General features: G+C 40.7%; 1 protein-coding gene across 6 annotated transcripts in view; it reads left to right on the top strand.

The window, feature by feature from the left end:
* SEC24B (SEC24 homolog B, COPII coat complex component) overlaps positions 1-6,243 on the top strand; it is a 92,825-nt gene extending 86,582 nt beyond the window's left edge. For all 6 annotated transcript variants that reach the window (XM_021101682.2, XM_021101681.2, XM_021101680.2 and 3 more), the window contains 4 exons: positions 865-969; positions 1,698-1,790; positions 4,992-5,095; positions 5,342-6,243. In XM_021101682.2, the coding sequence (XP_020957341.2) occupies positions 865-969; positions 1,698-1,790; positions 4,992-5,095; positions 5,342-5,456 (417 nt within the window). In that variant the 3' untranslated portion in view covers positions 5,457-6,243. The remainder of the gene's footprint in view (positions 1-864; positions 970-1,697; positions 1,791-4,991; positions 5,096-5,341) is intronic.
* The last annotated feature ends 18,863 nt before the right edge of the window (positions 6,244-25,106 follow it).

Raw genomic sequence — 25,106 nt, 5'->3', positions numbered from 1 at the left:
AGTTTCTTCCATCTGTTTCTCCCCTGTGGTAATGATACATTAAATAAGGACACTAGGTATGGATTTGATTGGACAGCGGACTGGTAGATACTGTTACATTTATGGGATTTCCAAAACTAATTTCATATGAGAAGTAGTTCCTCTCGTGGGTTTGGTTACACCATCTACTCTTAAGCCGTATTATAGAGTGGGCATTTCCATTTTGAAGATTTTGACTGTTTCTGACACAATCATAGGGCAACTTTGATTATATTGTTGTAAATAAATCTGGTATCCAACAGTATTTTTAATATGCACATATGTAATGTCTTTTTTCTTCCTGTGTTAAAACGCTACTCTTTGGAATCTTCTCTATAATTTGTTACTAGAGAAATGTAAAGAAGTCCTTTGTAGCAGATTTAGTAGTCCTGCTTTTAATATATCTCAATCCCAGAAGGGAAGGAAAGAGAGCATTTTACATATTCATGTTTTTATCTTTTAAATTTGAATACATTTGAGCATCTTGCTTCTATAGCCAAGGAGCCAGTGTATTTTCAGTATAGTTGGCCCTTAAACAATGTGGGGGAGTAGGGACACCAGGCTCTGTGCAATTGAAAATCTGTGCGTAACTTTATAATCAGCCCACTGTATCCTCTGTTCCATATCCACGGATTCAACCAACTGCAGATCGTGTTGCATGGTAGTATTTATGGAAAAACCTGCATAGGTCGACTCATGTAGTTCAAACCCATATTATTCAAAAGTCAACTGTGATATTTTCGCATCCTACAGAATTCTCAAGGGTCATTTTTCAGTTTCATAAAGAGCTCCACCCTGTGATGATAGTAATGTAAGCTCACTGACATTCCATCTTTTCCTTTTCAGGGTGCAATACACGTTAACGACAGGGTTGTACCTCAGCCCCCGCTTCAAAAATTGTCTGCAGAAAAACTGACAAGAGAAGGTGCTTTCCTTATGGACTGTGGCTCTGTAAGCACCCTCTCCTGACAAAGCTTAACACTTCCCACTGGCAGAAGGAGAAACACAGGGTCCAGCTCTGTCACCACAGATCAGGCAATGAAAGGTGGACCCAGAACTCAGGCAATAATTAGTAACTGGCACAGGAAGTCAATTTATTTAAGAGAAGTAAAGAGATACATTCCGATTCTGAAGGATTTTATCATCCAGAATCAAAAAAAGATGCAAAGGGACCCCAAGAATTTATCTAGCCCAGCTTGATCTATTGTCTGGAATGCCATTAATGATTAGGAGTTTAGAAGAGGTCATTGGACAGGATGGTGGTGAAGGGGGTCAGATGGGCAAGATGGCTTCATATGAGCAGAAAAAGGATTCTAATGGCCACAGAATGGAGTGGGGTGAGGCTTTAGTTACAGTACAGAGAACTGGTGGATAGGAAACATGAGTCAGTTATCCGAGTTGAAGCATTATATTCCTGTTGGGAAAAGAGTGAGGAAGACGGTGGGATGTATTTTATCAGAAGCCATGAAATGTAAGCAGAGAAGATGATGACCGCTTCAGATTGCTGAGTATAGATTCCAAATACACCCGTTTCCGATTTCCCTTTTACTTTTGCCTTTGTTCCTGGCTGCTTTGAGTTAGTACACTTTACCTCTTTAATGCTTGGTCATTTGGATAAAATGAGCTATAATGGGTTTCTGACCAGGGAGTTTTAATTTTTTGTTGTCTTTTGTTTTTAGGTTTTTTACATTTGGATTGGAAAAGGCTGTGACAATAACTTCATAGAGGACGTGCTTGGGTATCCTAACTTTGCGTCAATACCACAGAAAATGGTCAGTGGATTTGTTTCACATTTTTTTGTGAGAATTCACATGAGTCATCATTTAAACCATTTTAAAGTGTACAATGCATTCATTTTTTGTGTATTTTCAGTGTTGTACAACCGTTTCCAGTATCTAATTTCATAGCATTTCTCTCACCCCAGAAAGAAAACCTATATCGCCAGTTTTTCCTTTCTGCTTTCCCCTGGCAACCACTAACTGCTCTCCTCTCGCTGTGGATCTGCCTATTCTGGACAATTCATGTATCGCACAATGCATGGCCTTTTGTGTTTGACTTCTTTTTCTTCTCCAGTGTTTGCACGGTTCATTCATGTTGTAATATGTATGGATACTTCATTTTTACGACTAAATAGTACTCCATTGTGTGTATTTATACCATATTTTGTTGATCCAGTCATTCATTCATGGACATTGGGGTTATTTCTACTCTGGGGCTGTTGTGAGTAGCGCTACTATGAACAATTCATGCGTAAGTGCTTGTGTGAACATATGTTTTCAAGTTTTTGCGGATGTATAACTAGGTGTAGACTGGCTGGGTCATGTGGTAACTCTAAGTTTAACTCTTTGAGGAACTGCCAAATTGGTTTCCAACAACTTTAACTTCTCTAAATTATTTTGCTGGTGATAAACATGATTGTTTCAGTAGGCTTCAAACCGTATGTGTTACTACCAAAGAGATAATGACTCAGAAAGCAGATCTCTAAACTTAGTTAGTGGAAAAGACTTCCTTGTTCTTGGGTGTTGTAAATATGTCCTTTCTCTTAAAATTAATATAAAGTCAATGGAATTCTTAAAACATTCACTTTTCATTTGTTTGTTTTTCTTAATTTGATGCATTAATCCCAGAGTTCACTTCTAAGACTCGCCAAATGAGGATAATAAGGAAAATTTTGAAAATAGAAAATAATGTTAGAAAAGAGGAAAAAGCATATGAAAAATAAATCCTACTAAATAAAGTAATAAACTTTGTTTTAAGGCCGTAGTTATTTAAGAACTGTGATATTGGCACAGTAAATATGTCGGTGGAACAGAATAGAATTCAGAAGTAGATATAGTTCATGAAAAACAGAATGTGGTAAAGCTTGTGTTTCGAATCACTACAAAAAATAGAATACCAGTAACGTAATCTTTATTATATTACAATGGGTAAGGTCTTTGTAAGTCATTGGTGGAGATTAGAAAATCCGAGCACAAAAATATAACATTTCTGTTTAAATAAACCCAAATGACGTACAACAAAATTGGAAGATAATCGGTAACTCATGACTAGAAAAGGGGCTTATTTGTTTAAGATAAGTTCTCTTACAAATTTTTAAGAAAAAGACACCCCCTCCCTCAAAAATAGAAAAAGAAAAATGGGGAAAGGATTTGAATAGGTAAATTCATGGGGTGAAAAGGTAGTAGTGGCCATGTAAAACAAAATGCAGCTTCATTCATAATTAAGAAAACAAAATAAAACAACAATATGGCATTTCTTTTATTTTTTTATTTTTTGTCTTTTCTAGGGCCGCACCCACAGCATATGGAGGTTCTCAGGCTAGGGGTCTAATCGGAGCTGTAGCCACCGGCCTGTACCAGAGCCACAGCAACATGGAATCCAAGCCGCATCTGCGACCTGCACCACAGCTCATGGCAACGCCGGATCCTTAACCCACTGAGCAAGGCCAGGGATTGAACCCACAACCTCATGGTTCCTAGTCAGATTCGTTAACCACTGCGCCACGACGGGAACTCCGAGCATTTATTTATCAAATTTTGCCAGATGGTAAACATTTTTAAATTTGATAATAGGCAGTAATGCAGAGGGAATAGGTCAACAGGCCTGTCAAATACTGTTGATTGGACTCTATCTACATTTACACAGTCTTTTGGAGGGCCATTTGACATTATCTGTTAAAATTAAAATCACAGTGTCTGACACAGTAAATTATCTACTCCTAAGAATATACCCTATAGGTATATATATGGAAATGGTTTCATGTCACACATAGTGTTAAATAAGCAATATCTATGCGTGTATTAAGAATACAACTTAAAAGAGAAAATAGTGTGCATAATATCCATTTGTATTTTCAAAAATGTGTTTGTATATATAGTAGCTATATATACTTAGAAAGAATGTACTTTTATTTATATCTATATATAAATATATATAAAAGAATAGACTTTAGGTCTTTTTAAAATAGTCTTAAATATAGTTTTTAAATATATTTACAAATTCACACTTCTTTAAAAATCCTTGCCCTTAATTTTTTTTTTAATTTATTTTATTTTTTGTCTTTTTATCTTTTTAGGGCCACACCCGCCGCATATGGAGGTTCCCAGGCTAGGGGTCTAATTGGGGTTGTTGCCGCCAGCCTATACACACCACAGCCACAGCAACGCGGGATCCAAGCCGCATCTGTGACCTACACCACAGCTCACGGCAATGCCAGATCCTTAACCCTCTGAGTGAGACCAGGGATCGAACCCTCAACCTTATGGTTCCTAGTCAGATTTGTTTCTGCTGTGCCACAACAGGAACTCCTTGCCCTTAAATTTTAAAGACAAGAGGAAACAAAGTTCTCTAAAAAATGCTATTTTTTTTTTCTTTCTTTAAAAATTAAATTGGCCACACCCACAGCATTAAGAAAGTTCACAGGCCAGGGATTGAATCCAGGCCATAGCTGCAACCTACACCACAGTTGCGGGATCCTTAACCCACTGTGCCCGACTGGGGCTCAAACCCGAACCTCCACAGTGACCCAAGCCACTGTAGTCAGATTCTGAACCCAGTGTGCCACAGCAGGAATTCCAAGAAGCTACTATTAGAATAGGGTATAATGAAAAGTTAAGTGAATATGGGAGTTAGTGATAGTCCCCTTCATTGGAATACTTCCTTTAGAAGAAACATAAAAGTGTAACACAATACCAGTGACCTGCTAATCATTATGTGTGTTTTATTGACTTGTCTGGAAAAAATACAGTACTCAGGTAAAATATCAGTGACATACTTATCATTAAACATATCTGACTTAGAAAAAATAGGAACAGAATTGTCAATCATGTAAATTTCATGTGTGTGTTTGCTGCTCTTGGGGCTGGGAATAGAGTGCTGGTGGTTGGTTGGTGGTAGTGGCGATCGTGATTTCGTTGTGCTACTGCTAAAGTCTGTGTGAAAGGAAATAATTTCCTAATTCCATTTTTTACCAGACTCATCTTCCAGAACTAGACACACTTTCATCAGAAAGAGCCAGATCCTTTATAACTTGGCTTAGAGACAATAGACCATTAAGCCCAATTCTTCACGTGGTAAAGTAAGTATTTATGTAACTAAATTATGAAATCGTGTGTTCCTGTCCAATCCATGTCAAATTGCTTGTCTTCAAAGCAAATTTTAAGTAATAATAATCAAAATACCCTCCAGTGATAGACTGCTGTTACTTGATTATACGCCCCATCTATTTTCATAAGGTCCCATGTAGAAGTAATTTTTTTTAATGTATAACTATTCTTTTTAATAATATGCATTTTTGGATAATTAACCCTTTTTTCTTTTTCAGAGATGAGAGTCCTGCCAAAACAGAATTTTTTCAACATTTGATTGAAGACCGGACAGAAGCAGCCTTCTCTTACTATGAGTTTTTGCTTCACGTTCAGCAGCAGATTTGTAAGTGAAGTGGAATAAAATTGAATACGAAGAAAAAGATCTATAAACGAGGTAAAGCATAATCTGTCAGAAAAGCACATAGGAAATTTGAAATGAAGGAATTTGTTGTTCCAAGAGACAGTGCATAGCGTAGCACCCTGTGTGAGGCTTTGGCACCAGGTAAAGAAGAAGAAAGAATGGGACAGGTTTTCTTCACCGTAAGTTAATGGTCATGATAGTGCTGTTTCACCAAGTATATTTTGAATTGGTTTCCACACATTTCCAGTAGTGCAGTAGTACAGTATCTGTTCATTGCAAGCCGGCAAACCTATGTAGCTCTGTGGAATGGTATGTCATGATGTAAAATTAGATAAATTCCTTTTTCTTATAATTAAAGTAACATTTCTGGACTTGAACTCTGACAAAAGATGCCAAAAGGCAGTGGTACCATGTTACTTGTTTATATAAATTACTTTTTAACAAGGAATGATTCATATTCATTAAATGAATTCAATATTTTCCCTGTAAAAACAATAGTTTCAGAACATGAACTATAGAAAAAAATATATATATAATGTATATAACTGTTACATTTGTAAAGAAAATGTAAAAATGTAACTACAGAATATGAATTGCATAAACTGTGCTCCATCGTTGGATGACAACTCTTTTTGTCGCAGTTAGAGAATGAGGTTGACTAATGCATATTATGAATTGAGTCCACAGAAGAAACACAAAACTCTTTGTAATTCTGTTAAATCTTTTATGTGGATTTATTTATGATCAGCCTACTAATTAAAATATTTTGCTTGACAATATGGTTTGCTCTTTATGTGTCTGTGGTGGGGGGAGTTGGTGGTAGTTTTGCAATTGAATGCTGGGAAAATGCAATGATAGTTTGTTTCAGTTAGTATGTGAATACATTTTCAGTAGTTTGTGCACATTACCAAGTACTACTGTATTCTAAACAAGCTCTACTTTCTTTTTTATTTTATTTACTTATTTTTTATTTATTTTATTTTTATTTTTTTGTCTTTTTGCCATTTCTTGGACTGTTCCCACGGCATATGGAGGTTCCCCAGGCTAGGGGTCGAATCAGAGCTGTAGCCACCGTCCTATGCCAGAACCATAGCAATGCGGGATCCGAGCTGCATCTGCAACCTACACCACACTCACGGCAACACCAGATCCTGAACCCACTGAGCAAGGCCAGGGATCGAACCTGCAACTTCATGGTTCCTAGTCGGATTCGTTAACCACTGAGCCATGACGGGAACTCCTAAACAAACGCTACTTTCAAAATACATATGATTATTAACTAGCCATATGTATTAGTTAATCATAATCACTAATTATGATTAAGATTAATCGTCTTAATTTGTCTTTCTCAAATAAATTAGACATTTTTTTCTGCACATTCATAGCAAGAAAATTTTTAAAACTTGTGTCTATCCTGTTTAATTGACTTTAAGATGCCATCTTAAACATTGAGAGTGATTTTATTTGGGTGAAAAAATCTCATTTACTAACACTGTGTTTACTATAAAAACTGTTAATGATCCATTAGATTGTGGAATAAAATTTTCCTATGTATACTCTAAAAGTCCCCTCAATGAACTCTGGAAGGAAGAAAGCTCTTGATGTGTGTGGTAAGTGATTTGTATTGGTTTTGTGCCTGGTGGGTTTCTTTTCTTTGGAAAAAAAATGAAAGTAGTCTCTCACTTTCCCTGATGGAAATGAGAGGTTAAATGACTCACCCTAAATGACATTACTAATTAGTGACAGAGCTAATGGTAAAAGTCAAATGTTCTACCCACCCACCACCTACTCTCACCCCAGCCCACCCCTAGGACTGTACGTGTCCCCATGTCATGCTGCCTCCAGCAGGAGAGAATCTTACTGAACATTAGGAGAAACTGCAGTGCTCAAAGGACAACTAAATACTGTAATTTTGCAATGCAAAATATCATGTTTCTACTTTAAGAAAGATGAAAATATTTTGTTTGGACATTTTGTTCTTCATTTAATAGATATTTATAAGCACATAATACTTGCTAGATACTGTTCTAGGCCAAAACATAGAAAACCCCTGCTTTCCCAGAGCTTCCTCTCCAGAGGGAGAGGGTGGAGGACTGGGGCAAAGACAATACGTTTATAAGCCAGGTACGGTGACTTCCTGGAGGAAGAGAAAGGAATAAGGAATTAAGAATGCTGGTTTGGGGGGTTCCCTGAGGCTCAGTGCGTTAAGGATCCAGCATTGCCACTGCCATGGCTTGGGTTGCTGCTGAAGCGTGGCTTTGATCCCTGGCCTGCCTTCTTATAACACCCATGAGAAATGGCACTTGACATAAAACAAGTGGATGGGAAGTTGTGTGTTTCTTGAGGGGACACAGAGGCTATTGCCTCGTGAGCTGATCCAAAATCGAAAGCCCTTCCGGAGTTCCCGTCGTGGCTCAGTGGTTAACAAATCCAACCAGGAACCATGAGGTTGCGGGTTTGATCCCTGGCCTCGCTCAGTGGCTTAGGGATCCGGCATTGCCATGAGCCATGGTGTAGGTTGCAGAAAGCATTGCTTCCTAGACATCCACTAAGTGAGTAGTCAAATTGCTAAAATTTGTGGTCACACATGAAAATCAGTAGTGTTGTGAGGTTTTTGTTTGTGTTGTTGTTTTTGGCTGCACCCACAGCATGTAGAAGTTCTCAGGCCATGGATCAAACCTGCACCACAGCAGTGAAAACGCTGAATCCTAACTGCTAAACCAGTAGGGAACTCTGAACATCAGTGTTTTATTAGAAATTACTTGACATTCTACTTCTCTTCTCCCAGGGAACCTGGTTCCTGTGCAAGTTTGTAATGTTGGAAAAACTCCCCAAAGTGCATGTGTACAGATGTTAGATGTTGGGTTGCCGTCTCCTCAGAAGCTTCTTGGATACAATCTGAAACGTGCCCCCGTGTATGCAGAGGGCAGGGAAAAGTGGAAGAAAAACGCAGATCACTCCAGATGGGTAGATGGCAGGTTTTTGGTTTTGTTTTGTTTTTTCCCTTGGCCCGAGGCATGCAGAATTTCCCCAGCCAGGGATCAAACTCATGCCGCAGCAGTGACAATGCCAGATCCTTAACCGCTAGGCCACCAAGGAGCTCCGGTAGGTTGCAGGTTTAATAGGCAGGGAGACTTAAAAGGCTTGAATCAGGCGACCACACGACCAGTAGATCTCCACACCCACCTGCCACATCTTAGAAGTTTATATAGAGGCCTTAACTGGGTTCAGTCACGTACCCAATCCCAATAGCCTCAACACCATATTGCATTTCAAGGCCAGATCCTTGGAGCAGCTTCTGGGAACTTGTCTTAAGCAGAATGCAGAACCCAAGAACAGGAGAGCAGTTTGGGGAGCCTCCTATTGCTGCGGTCTAGCTCATGGTCACCTGGCCATCATATCTTCTTGATGGGCTTCTCCAGCAACAGATACGCTGCCCCACATTGTCAGGCAACCAACGGAAACTGCCTCCAGTCGGTGATCAGCCAGCTTCTTATGAGCGTATCTGACTGCTCCGAGATGGTCCTGGTTTTTACTACTATTTTTGCTTTCCAGGTATGTGTTATTTTAGCTGGATAGCCAGTTAATTTGTTGTTGATAATCTGATGACTGTGTAGTGATGTATATGCTTATTTTTACACCATAATTTTCTAATTTTCTAAAGCTAGATTTTTTAAAATATTTTTGGTGGACATAAGGATTCTGCTGTCACTGCTAAAGCAGAAATATGTATAACCTACACTTTGCTTATACCACTTTGTTGATGATATAGCTAGTACATATGTGCTAATTAAAGTAATTTATAAAAAAGAATTAAGGTAAGTGCAATATAATTACTAGGGTCTTTTAAAGTTATTGGGCTGTGGCTTTATAATATTAAATTGTATTTAAGCTTCTTCTCTTTAGAAATAAATAATAAGCAATTTGTATATGTTTCTCTCAATTCTTTATTACATAGAAATTTACTTAAGTCAGGGATTGTATCTTGGGTCTTTTTAGTACTTATCGCTCAACTCACCTATCCCCAAGCTCCTATCCTTACACAGGTTATATAATAGAACGCACATTAATTTAATTTAATGGAAAACTTAGCCTTTCATACAATGGAGTCATTTCAAAATGACCCTTGGGAAAGCTGTAAAGCACTGGACCAATTTAGAAAGCCTGTCCCATTTTTAATGACATTTTTATCAAATTTGTATTCCAATTTCTTTCAAATCCTCTTCCTTGGGGACTTAGGTTTTAAGACTTGCATAGTAACGATAGGTAAGGCCTATTAATATGTGCTTCCTGATGAAACTGGCATGATTTTACTAGAATGAAAGATACTGTGCCTCTAGACTGTTTCCTATTATCAGAAATTGATAATTATTTACAGAGTCAAGAATAACAGAGAGATAGAGGAAAGAATAAGATGTTTAAGCAAGAAAGGTCAAAGCTTAAAGCTGCATTTAATTAGCACTCTGAGTACTGTGTTCCTAAGCAGTAAGGGGTCTTATGCAAAACGTAGTGTACTTAAGGGCAATCTTTTGGGTGATTGTTTAGGAAGGAATGGAAACCAAAGTTGGGTGGAGAATGGGTAGGAACCAGGCAGGCAGCTCTGAAAGCAAAAGGAGTCTGTTGTCGGGGCTGGACTCACTGGCGCTGCTGCTCTTCGTTCACATCCCAGGCTTTGCACCTGCTGCTCCATTGCTTGGAAACCCTTTTGACCCCTTCCTGGCATCACTTCCTGAACCCCACTCATCCTTAGAACTCAGCCTAAAGATCACCTCCTCCTGGCAGCCCTTCCTGACCACCCCCCACTCTGGGTTAAGTTCACCTCCCATATATTCGCCTAATGCCTCCTGCTTATCTCTGCCATAGCCTCTGTTTGGCTGTGTTGTCACTGACATTCTCCTTCAAACACAGGAACCCTCTTCTGTTAAACTAAGACAAGTGTCTCCCACCCCCATGTCTGGCACATAATCAACATTCAGCAAATGTTTGTTGATTCAATTTTAAATAATTCTAAGAGATAAAATGAGTTGAAGATCTGGAAACAGAAGTAAAGAAACAGCCTCTTTTGGATGAAAGAAGAAAACATGCAATACCATGCTAGATAGAAACTGAGGGAAAATCAGACAGATGGAATGGAAATAATGCCAGAGGGTGGATATAAACCCCGCAAAAATTCCTGAATGTACCTCCTCTCAGGTGTCTGGAGGTTCAGTGGTTTGGAGCACGTTGCAAGATCCCCTCCAAAATGAAAGACCCCTCACTGCCCCTGCATCACCTTCCACAACGCCATGCACAGGGCACGGTGCCTCTTTCTGATCTTCGAAGCTACACACCCCCCATTTCAGTGTGCCACTCTGACCCACTTACAAATAACTGGTAGGCTGCCAGTTTGTGGTGAAGTCAGAGCAGGAGAAAGCTCTCCATCAAGGGAAGCAACGGTGCAAACCGCTCTTCTCCATGGGCTCTGTCAACCCAACAGATCCAGTGGGGCAAAAACGAACCCCACATGGAGGCTCAGCTGGAGAATTACAGACCTTTCTAGGGTCTGGGAGCACAGCCATATTGTCAAAAAACAAAAACAAAAGCAAAAACCTCTCTTTGAGAGCAGCTCCTGGATTGCTGCTGAACTATCTGTAAGATGTTGGATGTCCTTGTGATCCGAGTTGACCAGTGTGAGCTGAGTAGTAAGACTGCGGGTGCCCAGAAGCGTCTATCCCTAAATGTGAATAGTATGTAAGATACCAGGCTCAGCTGTCCTGAAGCAAGTTGCACAAGCAGGTGGCTCAGATCCTTATGGCTGCTCCTTTTGTGTTGCCACCTTCCTCAATCCACATCTATAGTCTTGTGAGCTATGAAAGAAAGAAGCAGCGGAACCTGGTTTTAAGATAAAGTGACAGCGCCCCCCGGACTGCTGTAGAACTAGTCTAGTGGTGAAGGGATATCTTTGTAGACAGAACTTCAAGCTGTACATTTATCTGGACTGTGAGACGACCGAGAGATGTAGGCCTATACAGTGTCATAGGCAGTAGCTAATGTCTTGGAAGGAACCAGATTGGAAGTTGGTGACAAAGAGGTTCAGAGAACAGTTATTTGGATGGAGTTCATGAGATGGACACAGCATGAAGATAGTTGTACCCCAATGGTTGTGCACCACAGGCCATGAGCAAGAACCGTCCGCCTTAATCAGGTGGACAAAGTGAACCATCTGTGAATGTCAGCCTCTCAGCCACCCCAGGATTTGCTTAATGGCCTGTATACAAAGTTGCTGTACCTGCAAGGATAGCAGCTACACTGAGCTAATACTACACACAGCCTCTCATCAAGGCTAAAATGCCTGTATGTGACATTCTTCCTTGGGAAAACAAGGTGCCACTGGGAAGCAGGTTAATTGCATTGGACCCCTCTGTCATGGAGCAGTTTGTCCTCAGTGGAACAGACAGACGGTCTGGGTATGGATTTGCCCACCCTGCTTGTAGCATTTCTACCAACACCACCATCTACAGGCTTACAGAATTACCACGGGATTTCCACATTCTTTCTGATCAAAGGTCTTATTCCATGGCAAAAGTAGTGTGACAGTGGGAATTCACCTGTCTTACTACAACCTGTCACACATACACACCCTCCACCCTCAACACAGCTGGCCTGATAGGCCGGTGAATGTAATTTTTTTTTTTTTCTTTTTTGGCCACCCCGAGGCATATGGAGTTCCTGGGCCAGGGATCAGATCCCAGATGCAGTTGCAACCTAAGCCGCAGCTGTGGCAACGCTGGATCTTAACCCCACTGCACTGGGCCGGGGATCAAACCTGTGTCCCAAGACACCACGGATCCTGTTGTGCCAAAGTGAGATCTCCCAAGTGAATGTTCTTTGGAAGACTCAGAGTGACTTTCAGTGTTCTATCCTGCCAGATGCAGTATAGGTTTCGAGTCTAAAACCAACATTTTTCTCCCAAGCCTGAAAAGCAAGACTGGAGATGAGAGCAGCCCCTCTTAACCTATTCACACAATTTTAGGGTCTTACTTCCCAAAGGAGAGGCACTTCCTCCAGCAGACACAATAATAATCCCACTGAGTTGGAGGTTATGACCAACATCTGGCTATTTGGGGCTCCTTAGACCAAAGCCTGAAGGGGATTTATTCTGATTGTGAAGAGGAAGTCGTTTGCTGCTACATAATGGGGCAGGGAGGACTATAGCTGAGACCTAGAGAATTTTTCAGAGTGCCTCCTATGACTGCTATGTTCAGTTATAAAAGGTAATAAAATACTATAGCAACTCAGTGAAAGAAGGAGCCACTGATGACTCAAACTCCTGAAAAAAAATTAAGATTTCCTGTCTCATACTCAGTGAAGAATGTCAATCAACCTTCTGTACTGTGCTCAACAGAAGTTGGAAAGCGATCTGAGAGGTAGAGCATGAACAAATTTGAAAGTGAAAAAGAACTCAATTCTAGCCCCATATCTGTCATGGTAATTAGACCAACTCCAGTAGAAAAAAGTAAGCGTTTGAGAGCCAAACAATAAAATTTAAACTTTAGTCCCTCTGCTAGATGTGTGACCTGGGGCAAGTCCCCAAAGTTTTCTAAGCCTTAACATTTCTACTGGAGATGATTGTTCTGTGGTAAGAGTTTGGTGAGGATTATACGGAAGGAATGTGTAAAGTTGCTCAGGTGATAACCGGCATGTAGTAAGTGCTCAGTCAAGGGCAGTCAGAATAGCAACACAGCGGTAAGAGCCACAATGATCCTCCCATATGGAGCCTGCCCTTTGTCCCCAAATCACCAGTTTCCATTTGCCTATGAGTTTCTCCCTTCACTGAAATTCTTCCCCACTTGAGACTAAGGACCAAAAGCTTTTTTTTTGTTTGGTTGGTTGGTTTGTGTGTGTGTGTGTGTTTGTTTTTTCTAGGGCCGCACCCACAGTATGTGGAGGTTCCCAGGCTAGGGCTCTAATCAGAGCTGTAGCCACCGGCCTACACCAGAGCCACAGCAACACGGGATCTGGGCCTCTTCTGCGACCCTACACCACAGTTCACAGCAACGCCGGATCGTTAACCCACTGAGCAAGGCCAGGGATTGAACCCTCAACCTCATGGTTCCTAGTCGGATTCATTAACCACTGAGCCACGACGGGAACTCCAGGACCAAAAGTTTTAGTGCTGGCTTCTGCCACCTTAACTCCCTTTTTCCTATGATTGATTTATTAACTATGCTTTTATTTGCTTCAGACCACCCAGTACTACTGGACATACAGAAGCAAGCAGTCTTTTTTTCTTGTACATATTTTTAAAGTGTAGTTGATTTACATTGTTCTGTTGATTTACATTTCTGCTGTACAGCAAAGTAACCCTGCCATACACATATATACATTCTTCTTCTCATGTTATCTATTCCAAGAGATTAGATATAGTTTCCTGTTGCATATAGTAGGACCTCATTGTTTGTCCATTCTCAAAGTAATAGTTTGGCAGTTTCCATTGTGGCTCAGTGGGTTAAGAACCCAACACAGTGTCTGTGAAGATGCAGGTTGGATCCCTAGCCTTGCTCAATGGATTAAGGATCCAGGGTTGTGGCAGCTTGGGTCTGCCATTGGTGTGGCAGTAGTGTAGGCTGGCAGCTGTAGCTCCAATTCAACCCCTGGCCTGGGAACTTCCATCCATATGCAATGGGTTCGGCCCTAAAAAAAAAGGAATACTTTGCATCTACTAACCCCAAACTCCCCGTCCATCCCACTCACTTCTCCCTCCCCATTGGCAACCACAAGTCTGTTCTTTTTTTTTTCTTTTGTCTTTTTGTCCTTTTAGGGCCACACCCACGGCATATGGAGGTTCCCAGGCTAGGGGTCTAATTGGAGCTGTAGCCACCAGCCTACACCACAGCCACAGCAACACAGGATCTGAGCCGCATCACAAGTCTGTTCTTTATGGCTGTGAGTCCAGAAGCAAGTAGTCTTAATCCCTTGCATCCATCTGCCATCAGACTTCAAAACTTAATGCTCATCAGTGAACCACAATTGCTTTTTTTTTTTTTAATCACAGCCACAGCAACCTGGGTCCAAGCTGCATCTGTGACCTACACTGTAGCTCATGGCAACGCTGGACCCTTAGATACCAAGTTTTAACTTTCCACCTGATAATCCCATTATTAGTAGAGAGTTATGAACCCTTATGCCTCTGGGTCTTTGAACATGCCGGTCTCTTTGCTAGAAATACATTTTCACCTCTTTGTTTGACTAGCTCCTCTTCCTCCTCCAGTTAGTGTGCAGTGATGTCAGCCTGACGCTCACCACGAGCCTAGCTGGATCACCCCTAATTGGGACCATCAGCCCTGGTTTTTATCCTATTGGAACATTTATCCTACTTTCATTTCTTTTTCTGTTACCTTCTCCACTATATTCTCTGTGGGCAAGAAACTCATCTTTGGGGTTCTCTGGTGGCCTAGTTGGTTAAGGATTTGGCATGGTCACTGCTGTGGCTCAGGTTTGATCCCTGGCCCAGAATCTATTCTACATGCTACAGGTGTGGCCAAAACAAAACAAAAAACACTCATCTTTTTCACACATCACCCTATTTTTAGAGCCTTGAACAGTATCTGACACACCTTTGTGTACATATAACCAGAAGTATGTGTGTGTTCTTAAAATTAGTTGCAGTTTTAAACTTAGAAGTCTTGTTTTATTTCTCATCCTTTCATTCATTCATTCATCAAACATTTAAGAACCTACTTTGTGATAGGCACTTAAGTGATGGTTTTAGAGCAGTGAATAAAACAGACAAGTTCCCTTCCACCATGGAGCTTGCATTCTTGCAGTCTATCTAAAAGAAATATCATATGTGAGGTAATGACTAAATGCGAAGAAGAAAAATAAAGCAGAGTGGGAGCTGCAGGCAGGGAGTAGCAGGTAGTGGGGCCAAGCCTGTCTTTCAGGGCTTTGCAGGCTGTGATAAAGGCTTCGGGTTTCATTCTCAAAGAGGTGCATTTCCAAAGGGCTTCGAACAGAGGGGTGGTGTGAACTGACCCTAACAGGAGTGTACGAGGGTAAGACGAGCCAGTGAACAGTTTATGAATAAATCAGACCCTGGACACAGTTTTGATGGGACATATTTGGATGAAGAGAATGTGAAATTTGAAAACTGATCCTGGCAATCAATTGTGTTAATTTTTATATGGTCATTCTTTTATTATACTACTGGGTTCCATTTGCTAATATTTCATTTAGGATCTGTTCTATCTACTTTATAAGTAAGATTCATCTGTAGTTTGTCTTTTGTTTATGTATTTATTTTGGTGTCAGCATTACACTAGTTTTTTGGGTTTTGTGGCTTTTTGGGGGGGTCTTTTTGTCATTTTAGGGCTGCACCTGGGAGGTTCCCAGGCTAGGGGTCCAATCAGAGCTGTAGCCGCCGGCCTATGCCACAGCCACAGCAACTCGGGATCCTAGCCTCGTCTGCAACCTACACTGCAGCTCACGGCAACGCCAGATCCTTAACCCACTGAGAGAGGCCAGGGATCAAACCCTTATCATCATGAATGCCACTGAGCCATGACAGGAGCTCCTGCATTAACACAAGTTTCATTAAGTGAATTAGATAGCTTCCCATCTGTTTTGATGCTTTGGAACAATTTGTATACATTAGCTAAAAGTTTAGTATGTAAGATAGGTATTATCTACTCTGGAAGTTTTGGTTGAACTGGCCGACTAAGCTCTGGGCTTTGCGACGTTTTTCCAGGTAGATCATTAGCCACCATTTCAATCTATGACCGTTGATCTCTTCAGGCTCTCTTGGTTGAGCCAAGTTTGGTTTTGATAGTTTTAACTTGATTAATATAAGCAATTTGGGGGGTAGTTTTTCTATCCTTTCTGTTATGTTTATGAATATTCCTTCTTTCTTTTTTCTTGATCATTCTTGTTTCAGGTATGTCAGTCCTGCCTAGTGAGTTTAAAAAAAAGGAACTTCCGAAGTTCCCTGGTGGCTCAGCAGGTTAAGGATCTGGTGTTGTTACTGCTGTGGCTCCGGGCCCTGGCATGGCCAAAAACAAACAACTTTTGGTTTTAATGACACACTCTATTTTGGGGAGAGGTTGCTTTAGTGTAGAGGAAGTTTGATTCATTTTCTGCTTTTACCTTCCTCCTTTTCTTCCCACTACATCCTTTAGGTTCATTTTTGCAGCTCTTTTTATAGCTTCTTAGATTGTAAGATGAGTTTACTTTCAGACTTTCCTGTTTTCTAATAAATGCATTTAAGACTACACCGTTTCCTGAGTAGTGACGGTTTTAAGATTGGATTTCATTGCTATGCAGTTTTTAAATCGTTCTCAATGTCCGCTGCTTTCCTGTTTCATCTGTTAATGTTTATAAGTGTATTATTCAAATTCCAACATAGTGATGCTTTCTCTTTTTGTTTTCTAATTCCATGAGCAAAGCGTATATGTTAGGAAGTAAAAATAATCGTTGCAATTTTCTCCGAGGCCTAATATATAGTCATTAGGCCTAATATATAGTCCGAGGCCTAATATATAGTCATATAATCACTGAGCTGCTGCAGTGACAAGGTTGGATCCTTAACTCTCTGTGCCACAAGGGAATTCCTGATTTTTCCTGATTTTTCTTTCTCTCTTTCCTTTTTTTTTTTTTTTTTTGTCTTTTCTAGGGCCACTCCTGCAGCATGTGGAGGTTCCCAGGCTAGGGGTCTAATCGGAGCTACAGCTGCCGGCCTACACCACAGCCACAGCAACACTGGATCCTTAAACCACTGATCGAGGCCAGAAATCGAACACGAAACCTCCTGGTTCCTAGTTGGATTGTTAACCATTGAGCCATGACGGGAACTCCTCTTTTTTGTTTTCTAATTTCATGAACATAGCTTGTTTGTTAGCAAGTAAAAATGATTTTTGAGATTACCTCTAAGGCCTAAGATGCAGTCATTACGTTGGAAATTTTCCATATGGATTCAAAAATAATATGTATTCTCATTTGGGTATAAAGTTCTTTATGACCCTAGGTGTTAAAAACGAAGACCTAGGAGTTCCCGTCGTGGCGCAGTGGTTAACGAATCCGACTAGGAACCATGAGGTTGCGGGTTCGGTCCCTGCCCTCGCTCAGTGGGTTAAGGATCCGGCGTTGCCGTGAGCTGTGGTGTAGGTCGCAGACGTGGCTCGGATCCTGCGTTGCTGTGGCTGTGGCATGGGCTGGCGGCTACAGCTCCAATTCGACCCAGGCTGGGAACCTCCATATGCCTCAGGGTCGGTCCTTAAAAAAGACAAAAGACCAACAGTAGATAATCCAGTATTATTACTAGTCAGCCTATTTGTGAAAAACTGAGTTCTTAAATGGTAGTTTTGGGACAAAAGTAAATAATGTCTGTAAGGGCAGGTTGTTTGAAAGCCAATGGGGAATTCCCCTTGTGGAGCAGCAGAAATAAATCTGACTGGTAGCCATGAGGATGCAGGTTCGATCCCGGTCTTCACTCAGTGGGCTGGGGATCCAGCATCGTCGCAAGCTGCTGTGTAGGTCGCAGGTGCAGCTTGGATCCCCCATGTTGCTGTGGCTGTGGCTGTGGTGTAGGCCAGCAGCTGTAGCTCTGATTAGACCCTTAGCCTGGGAACTTCCATATGTCGGGGGTGTGGCCCTAAAAAGCAAAAAAAAGGGGAGGAGCTACTTTTATTTGAAGTTAAAAGACAAATCTAAATGTTCATGCCCTAATCAAGGATGTGACAGGCTAAAACTAGGGTGAGGCAACCAAGGCACTTGCCTTGGGCACCAAAAATTCACCCATTGAGATAGTATTTTAATGAAATATTTAATGAAATTTTTTTTACATTTTGTTGCCATAGAGATGACTTATAATGTTATCATAGTTTTAAGTGTACAGGAACATGAATCGGTTATACATATAGCTATTCTTTTTTCCCCATTTAAGTTATGTAATTTTTTTAAATCACAATGAATGCAAAATATTTATGATGAACAGAATATCAATTTTTTTTTCCCCGCTGTACAGCGTGGGGATCAAGTTACTCTTACATGTATACATTTTTTTTCCCACCCTTTGTTCTGTTGCAATATGAGTATCTAGACATAGTTCTCAATGCCACTCAGCAGGATCTCCTTCTAAATCTATTCCAAGTTGTATCTGATAACCCCAAGCTCCCAATCCCTCCCTCTCCCATCAGGCAGCCACAAGTCTTTTCTCCAAGTCCATGATTTTCTTTTCTGAGGAGATGTTCATTTGTGCTGGATATTAGATTCCAGTTATAAGTGATATCATATGGTATTTGCCTTTGTCTTTCTGACTCATTTCACTCAGTATGAGAGTCTCTAGTTCCATCCATGTTGCTGCAAATAGCATTATGTCATTCTTTTTTATGGCTGAGTAGTATTCCATTGTGCATGTATACCACATCTTCCTAATCCAATCATCTGCTGATGGACATTTGGGTTGTTTCCAAATGTCTTGGAATAGTGAATAGTGCTGCCATGAACATGCGGGTGCATGCGTCTCTTTTAAGTAGAATTTTGTCCAGATATATGCCCAAGAGTGGGATTGCAGGGTCATATGGAAGTTCTATGTGTATATTTCTAAGGTACGTCCATGCTGTTCTCCATAGTGGCTGTACCAGAATATCAAATTTTTAAATAAGGAGAGAACTTGACCCCACACATTAACAATTCACCTCACTTTACTTCCTCCTAATCCCAGCTGTGTCTGCGAGAAGGTCAGGGAGGTGATTATGTGATATCAGAAGAGAGAGCAATATAAGGTCAAGTTGTCTTCAGGTCATAGTTAAGCAATTCCAGGCTTGAATTCTGTCTATATACTCTTCCGTAAGTTACTAAGGTTTAATTTCTTTAGCTGTAACAGGGAGCTAATAACACTAACCCCATAAAATTTTGGTAATGACTAAACAAAATCACGCAAAGTGCCTATGCCCGAGCCGCAGAGGCAGAGCCTCGTTTTGTGGAGCCTGAGATTATTTAATTTGGGAGCTGTTCATTAAGAAAAATAATAAAAATTAGGAACGCAAAATTGGCATGGTAATGAATATTTAGAGAAAATTCATAAGTAACACAGATATATATTTAAATTTTATTGGAGTATAGTTGACTTAGACTTTTGTGTTAATTTCAGGCGTAGAACAAAGTTGAATCAGTTAAATGTATATTCATTCTTTTTTCCCATTTAGGTTATTACAGAGTGTTGAGTAGATTTCCCTTTGCTATGTAGCAGGATCTTGTCTGTTCTCTAGTCTATGCATAGTATGTAAATGACAATCCTGTCCTCCCAATGTATCCTCCCCGTCTTTGGTTCCTCCTTTGGTACTATACATTCGATTTTGAAATCTGTGAGTTTGTTTCTGTTTTATAACTTCTTTTGTGTCATTTTTATTAGATTCCACATCTAGGTGATATCATAGGATAATTGTCTTTCTCTCTCTAACTTAGTATGATAATCTCTAGGTCCATCCATGTTGCTGCAAATGGCTTTAACTCTTTCTTTTTTAGGGCTGAGTAATATTCACTCCACTGTACATATGTACATCTTCTTTATTATACCACATTTTTAAAACCACACCCCCCCAAATAAAACATTTTTTTAGAATTAGTTGCCCTGGAGTTCTGTTGTGGCTCAGTGGGTTAAGAACAAGACAGTGTCTGTGAGGACGCAGGTTCAATCCCTGGCTTCACTCAGTGGGTTAAGGCTTTGCATAGGATGCAGATGTGGCTCAGTTCTAATGTTGCTGTGGCTGTGGCTGTGGCATAGACCGGCAGCTGTAGCTCTGATTTGACCCCTAGCCTGGGAACTTCCATATGTCACAGGTGTGGCCTTAAAAATAAATAAATAAAATAAAATTAGTTGCCTTACGCATCACCGTCATACTTTTTTCCCCCTGACAATCTTTGAGCTACATTCCCTTTAATTGCCTTTTCATAAGACAGCAATTGCGTAATAATTTCAATAAAAAGAATAGAAAAAAGTAATTTTCTTTAGCATGTTGTTTTGTTTTATATCGTTATAATTGCAAAAACTGTTTCTAAGCTTTACAACTCACTGTTGCTAATGTCTTATCAATTCTTGATAAGTGTTTTTCATGTATAAGCTATGATATTTGGAAGAATATTCCACAGATCAGCTTCTGGGCCTTCATTTCACATGTGTCTTCTTTTTATTAGCCACATACCCTGGTAACTTGGTGAGCAGATGGAAAAGCTACTGGGGCTGCCCTGTCCACACAGTGGCTCAGCACACATCTCACTTTGGTGCACAACAGACTGTACCACTATGTGTGGGACTCTTGGGGAGACAGAACAGTTACTCACTGAAAGCTGGTTCAGTAATACTGCTTACATGTTACAGCCTCTTCATATTTGAATCGCTCTTCTTACTTTTCAGAAAAAAAAATCATAAACAGATATTGATGACATTTACATGCCATAAACTTCACTCATTAAGGGTGTGCAAATTTGAGTTCCCTGGTGGCACAGCAGGTTAAGGATCTGGGGTTGTCACTGCAGTGGCTTGGATCACTGCTGTGGCGCAGGTTCTATCCCTGGCCCTGGCACTTCTGAATCCCATGGGTGAAGCCAAAAAAAAAAAAAAAAAAAAAAGTGTACAGGTGATTTTCAGCAAATTTTACAGACTTGTGTAACAATCACGATAATCCAGTTTAGGAGTTTCCATCACCCCTAAAAGGTGCCTCATGCTCATTTGCCTCACTCGTGGTTCTACTTCTAGCCCCAGAAAACTACTTTCTATCTCTATAGATTGGCTTTTCTGGACATTTTAAATGGAATCACATTCGTAGTTTTAAAGGCCCTTCCAGAACCTATTTTGCATCTCTCTTTAGTCCTGAGGCCTCTGATTTTTGGCCCTAGCCCGCGGGGTACTTTTTTCTGCATATTTTTAGCTTTCCCATCTGGATCCACAGCCCAGACTTTTCCTCCATTGCATCTGTTTTACGTTGTTCCTACAATGTCTCTTCCTTTCCATCAGCATAATTTCATCTCTTCATTGTTGACTGAGGCTCTAATCTGAAGCAGATATTGGAGTTTGCGTCGTGGCTCAGTGGAAATTAATCCGACTAGCATCCATGAGGATGCAGGTTTGAACCCTGGCCTCGCTCAGTGGGTTAAGGATCTGGTGTTGCCATGAGCTGTAGTGTAGGTCACAGACATGGCTCGGATCTGGCATTGCTGTGGCTGTGGTGTAGGATGGCAGCTGTAGCTCTAATTTGACCCCCAGCCTGGGAACTTCCATATGCTGTGGGTGTGGCCCTAAAAAGACAAAATATATAAACAAATGAAGCAGATATTGTATTAGGTACTCAGACACAGACCTATCCCTGCTATTATTTATTTTTTTTATTTTAAAAAAGGGTTTTTTGGTTGTGCCTGTGGTATGTGGAAGTTCCCAGGCCAAGGATGAGAACATGCCACAGCAGCGATCCGTGGCACTGCAGTGACAATGCTGGATCCTTAACCAGCTACACCAGAAGGGAACTCCTACCCCTGCTTTTATAATCTAGCTGGAGAGCCAGACATAAATGTAAATAAACCGTGTTTATATAAGTTCTACCAAGTAGGCAGGCCCTAAGTGCTGTGGAATGGTTTGGAGTAGTAATAAGAACATTTATTGAGGACTTAGTGTCAGCAAACTTGATTTAGCAAAAGCTTCAGGGGTCTTCACTTGAGCAAGCATTTCCCAAGGTGGAGCGGGTGGTCCCTAGCAGTGCGTTGTTCACTTGGTGATATGTTTCTGGAATGTTTCTAAAAGTAAGATGTTTCAACTGGAATCCATTAAGAGCACTGTCACTTTCCTCTTCACCCACCCCTCTGTCACACTGCCCTTTGTGTCAGGTGGTTGAATGGCCATACCCATTTCGTGATCCAATAAAAAGTAAATTTGCTCAAATTTAAGAACCATCCTAAGAATTGACATGATGTCACCAATTCTGAGTTGTAACGCTTTAAGACACTTTTCTAAGTTATCGATGGTAAGTAAAAACAAATCAACATGCAGACAGAAGACAATTATTATTTTTTGTCTTTTAGGGCTGCACAGGGAGGCTTCCAGGCTAGGGGTCGAATCAGAGCTACAGCTGCTGGCCTATACCACAGCCACAGCCACAGCAACATGGGATCCGAGCTGCATCTGCGACCTACACCACAGCTCATGGCAAGGCTGGATCCTTAATCCACTGAGTGAGGCCACTGAGTGAGGCCAGGGATCGAACCTGCGTCCTTACGGATACTAGTCAGATTCTCTTCCACTGAGCCACGATGGGAACTCCCAATTATATTTTCTATTCTTTCTATAGGAAGTATTACAAGTTGTTGTCCTATGAAAAGGCACTTGAAAGGGAATGTGCCCCCCTAAACCTCTTGGAAAAAGAGTATTATCACCAGTGTTATAGTGGAAGATTCTGTGCTCAAATGGACATTTTCTCTGCTTCTCCTTTCTCTCCAAATAAGACTCTTCTTTTTTTGTTTTTTAACTTTCCTATTCCCCCCCCAGTTTTATTGAGGTGTAATTAACTGACAAATAAAAAGTGTATATATTTAAATTGTACAGCATGATGGTTTGGCATATATATATACTGCGAATGATAACCACAAAGCACAATAAGTTAATTAATACATCCCATCCATTACCTCATATAGTTATTTTTTTTTGGTGGTGGTGGTGTGGTTAGTCTAGTTAAGATCTACTCTCTCAGTAAATTTCAAGTATGTGGTACAGTACTATTAATTATAGTCACCATGCTGTACATTAAATTGTCAGAACTTATTCATCTTATAACTGAAAGTGTGCACTTTTTGCCCAACACCTCCCCACTTTCCCACCTCCCAGCCTGTGGAAGCCACTGTTCTACGCTCTGGTTTCTATGGATTTGACTTTTTCAGATTCCACACATAAGTAAAATCATATGGTATTTGTCTTTCTTCAACTTATTCACTTAGCATAATGTCCTCCAGATTTCTCTAAATTGTCCTAATGGCAGGATTGCTTTCTATTTTATGGCTGAATAATATCCCACTTTATGTATATACCTCATCTCGATATAATTTTGTCTATTTAGGCCTTGGACACATGGTTTGTTTCCTTATCATGACTACTGGAGAAAAAGGAACACTTGTACACTGTTGGTGGGGATGTAAATTGGTATAGCCGATAAGGAAAGCAGTAGCAAGGTTCCTCAAAAAACAAAACAAAATAAAATAAATCTACCATCGATCCAGCAATCCCACTACTGGATATATATCCGAAAGAAATAAGTATCTCAAAAAGATATCTGTAGCTCAGTGTTTATTGCAGCATTATTCACAACAGCTAAGATAAATCTCTTTCATTTGGAGCACCAGAGAACAGAAAGAAAGGACTCAGGTAAAGTAAATTACTTCCAGGAGTTCCCGCCGTGGCTCAGTGGTTAACGAATCCAACTAGGAACCATGAGGTTGCGGGTTTGATCCCTGGCCTTGCTCAGTGGGTTAAGGATCTGGCATTGTCTGAGCCGTGGCGTAGGTCGCAGACTCGGTTCAGATCCCGCGTTGCTGTGGCTCTGGCGTAGGACAGTGGCTACAGCTCCCTAGCCTGGGAACCTCCATATGTTGAGGCAGCAGCCCTAGAAAAGGCAAAAAAAAAAAAAAAAAAAAAAAAAAAATTACTTCCATGTGGACCTCATATTTAATGTGTCACTATCTGTGGAGGTCAATGGTATGTTGAAACACAGATGCTCATTAACAGGTATGAACCAACTAAGAATGGTGACAGTTTTTGCTATGGTAGATACCTGCATCTTTCTTTTTTTTTTTTTTAACCATAGGCGGGGGTCTAATCCGAGCTGCAGCTGCTGGCTAGTTGCAGCCGGTGGCAAAACGGGATCCTTAACCCACTGAGCGAGGTCAGCGATCTAATGCATCCTCATAGAGACCACGTGGGGTCCTTAACCCACTAAATCACAATGGGAATTTCCTGCATCTTTTTTCAATAAGGAAAGGAGATTATCATGAGGTGAGATTTACCACTTGTTGCATTGTTTGCCAGTTTTGATTCATTAACTCAAGCCTCTTGCAGATTTAGTAAATAAAAACAGTATGCCTGGTTAAATTTGAATTACAGATAAACAATACATAATTTAGCATAAGTATACCCCAAATGTTTCATTTAAGAAAAGTGTGACCCATGCAGTATTTTGGACATACTTAACATTAAAAAATTATGTTGTTTATCTAAAAATAAAACTTAACTGAACATCCTGTGTTTTATCTACCAACTCTGTTGTAAATAAAGCTATGTGAAAGCTTGGATTAGGCTGCTCTTAAGTGGTTTGTGTTTGTTTCTACAAACACAGTCCAAGACAAAACATTAGGGTTCCCAATTGTTGTGAAAACTTTTCAATTTCTTAGCTGCTTCAATTAATAACGTGCTTCAAAGGAGAAGCCAATTCAGCTGTGAGAGAGACTGTCCCAAAGGGTTCTGTGTGGGTCACCATCAATCGGACAGCAAACCTCTGGCAGAGGTAGGCCCTGGGAAACATTCGCTGCTCAGCGGGGAGCAGAGAGCACCGGCCACCGCCGCCCGCAGCCCACGCCTCGAGCTGAAAGGTGGAGCCTCCGTGGACTTGCTCCTCTCGGGCAGGAGGGAA

The sequence above is a fragment of the Sus scrofa genome, chromosome 8 (assembly GCF_054392235.1).
Source record: "Sus scrofa isolate SSC_HxYL_T2T_F1_AM1 chromosome 8, Sscrofa_HxYL_maternal_Yorkshire_Landrace_v2.0, whole genome shotgun sequence".
In the NCBI taxonomy this organism is placed as follows: Eukaryota; Metazoa; Chordata; class Mammalia; order Artiodactyla; family Suidae; genus Sus; species Sus scrofa.
The sequence above is the reverse complement of the archived record's forward strand: the minus strand, read 5'-3'. Positions and strand labels throughout refer to the sequence as shown.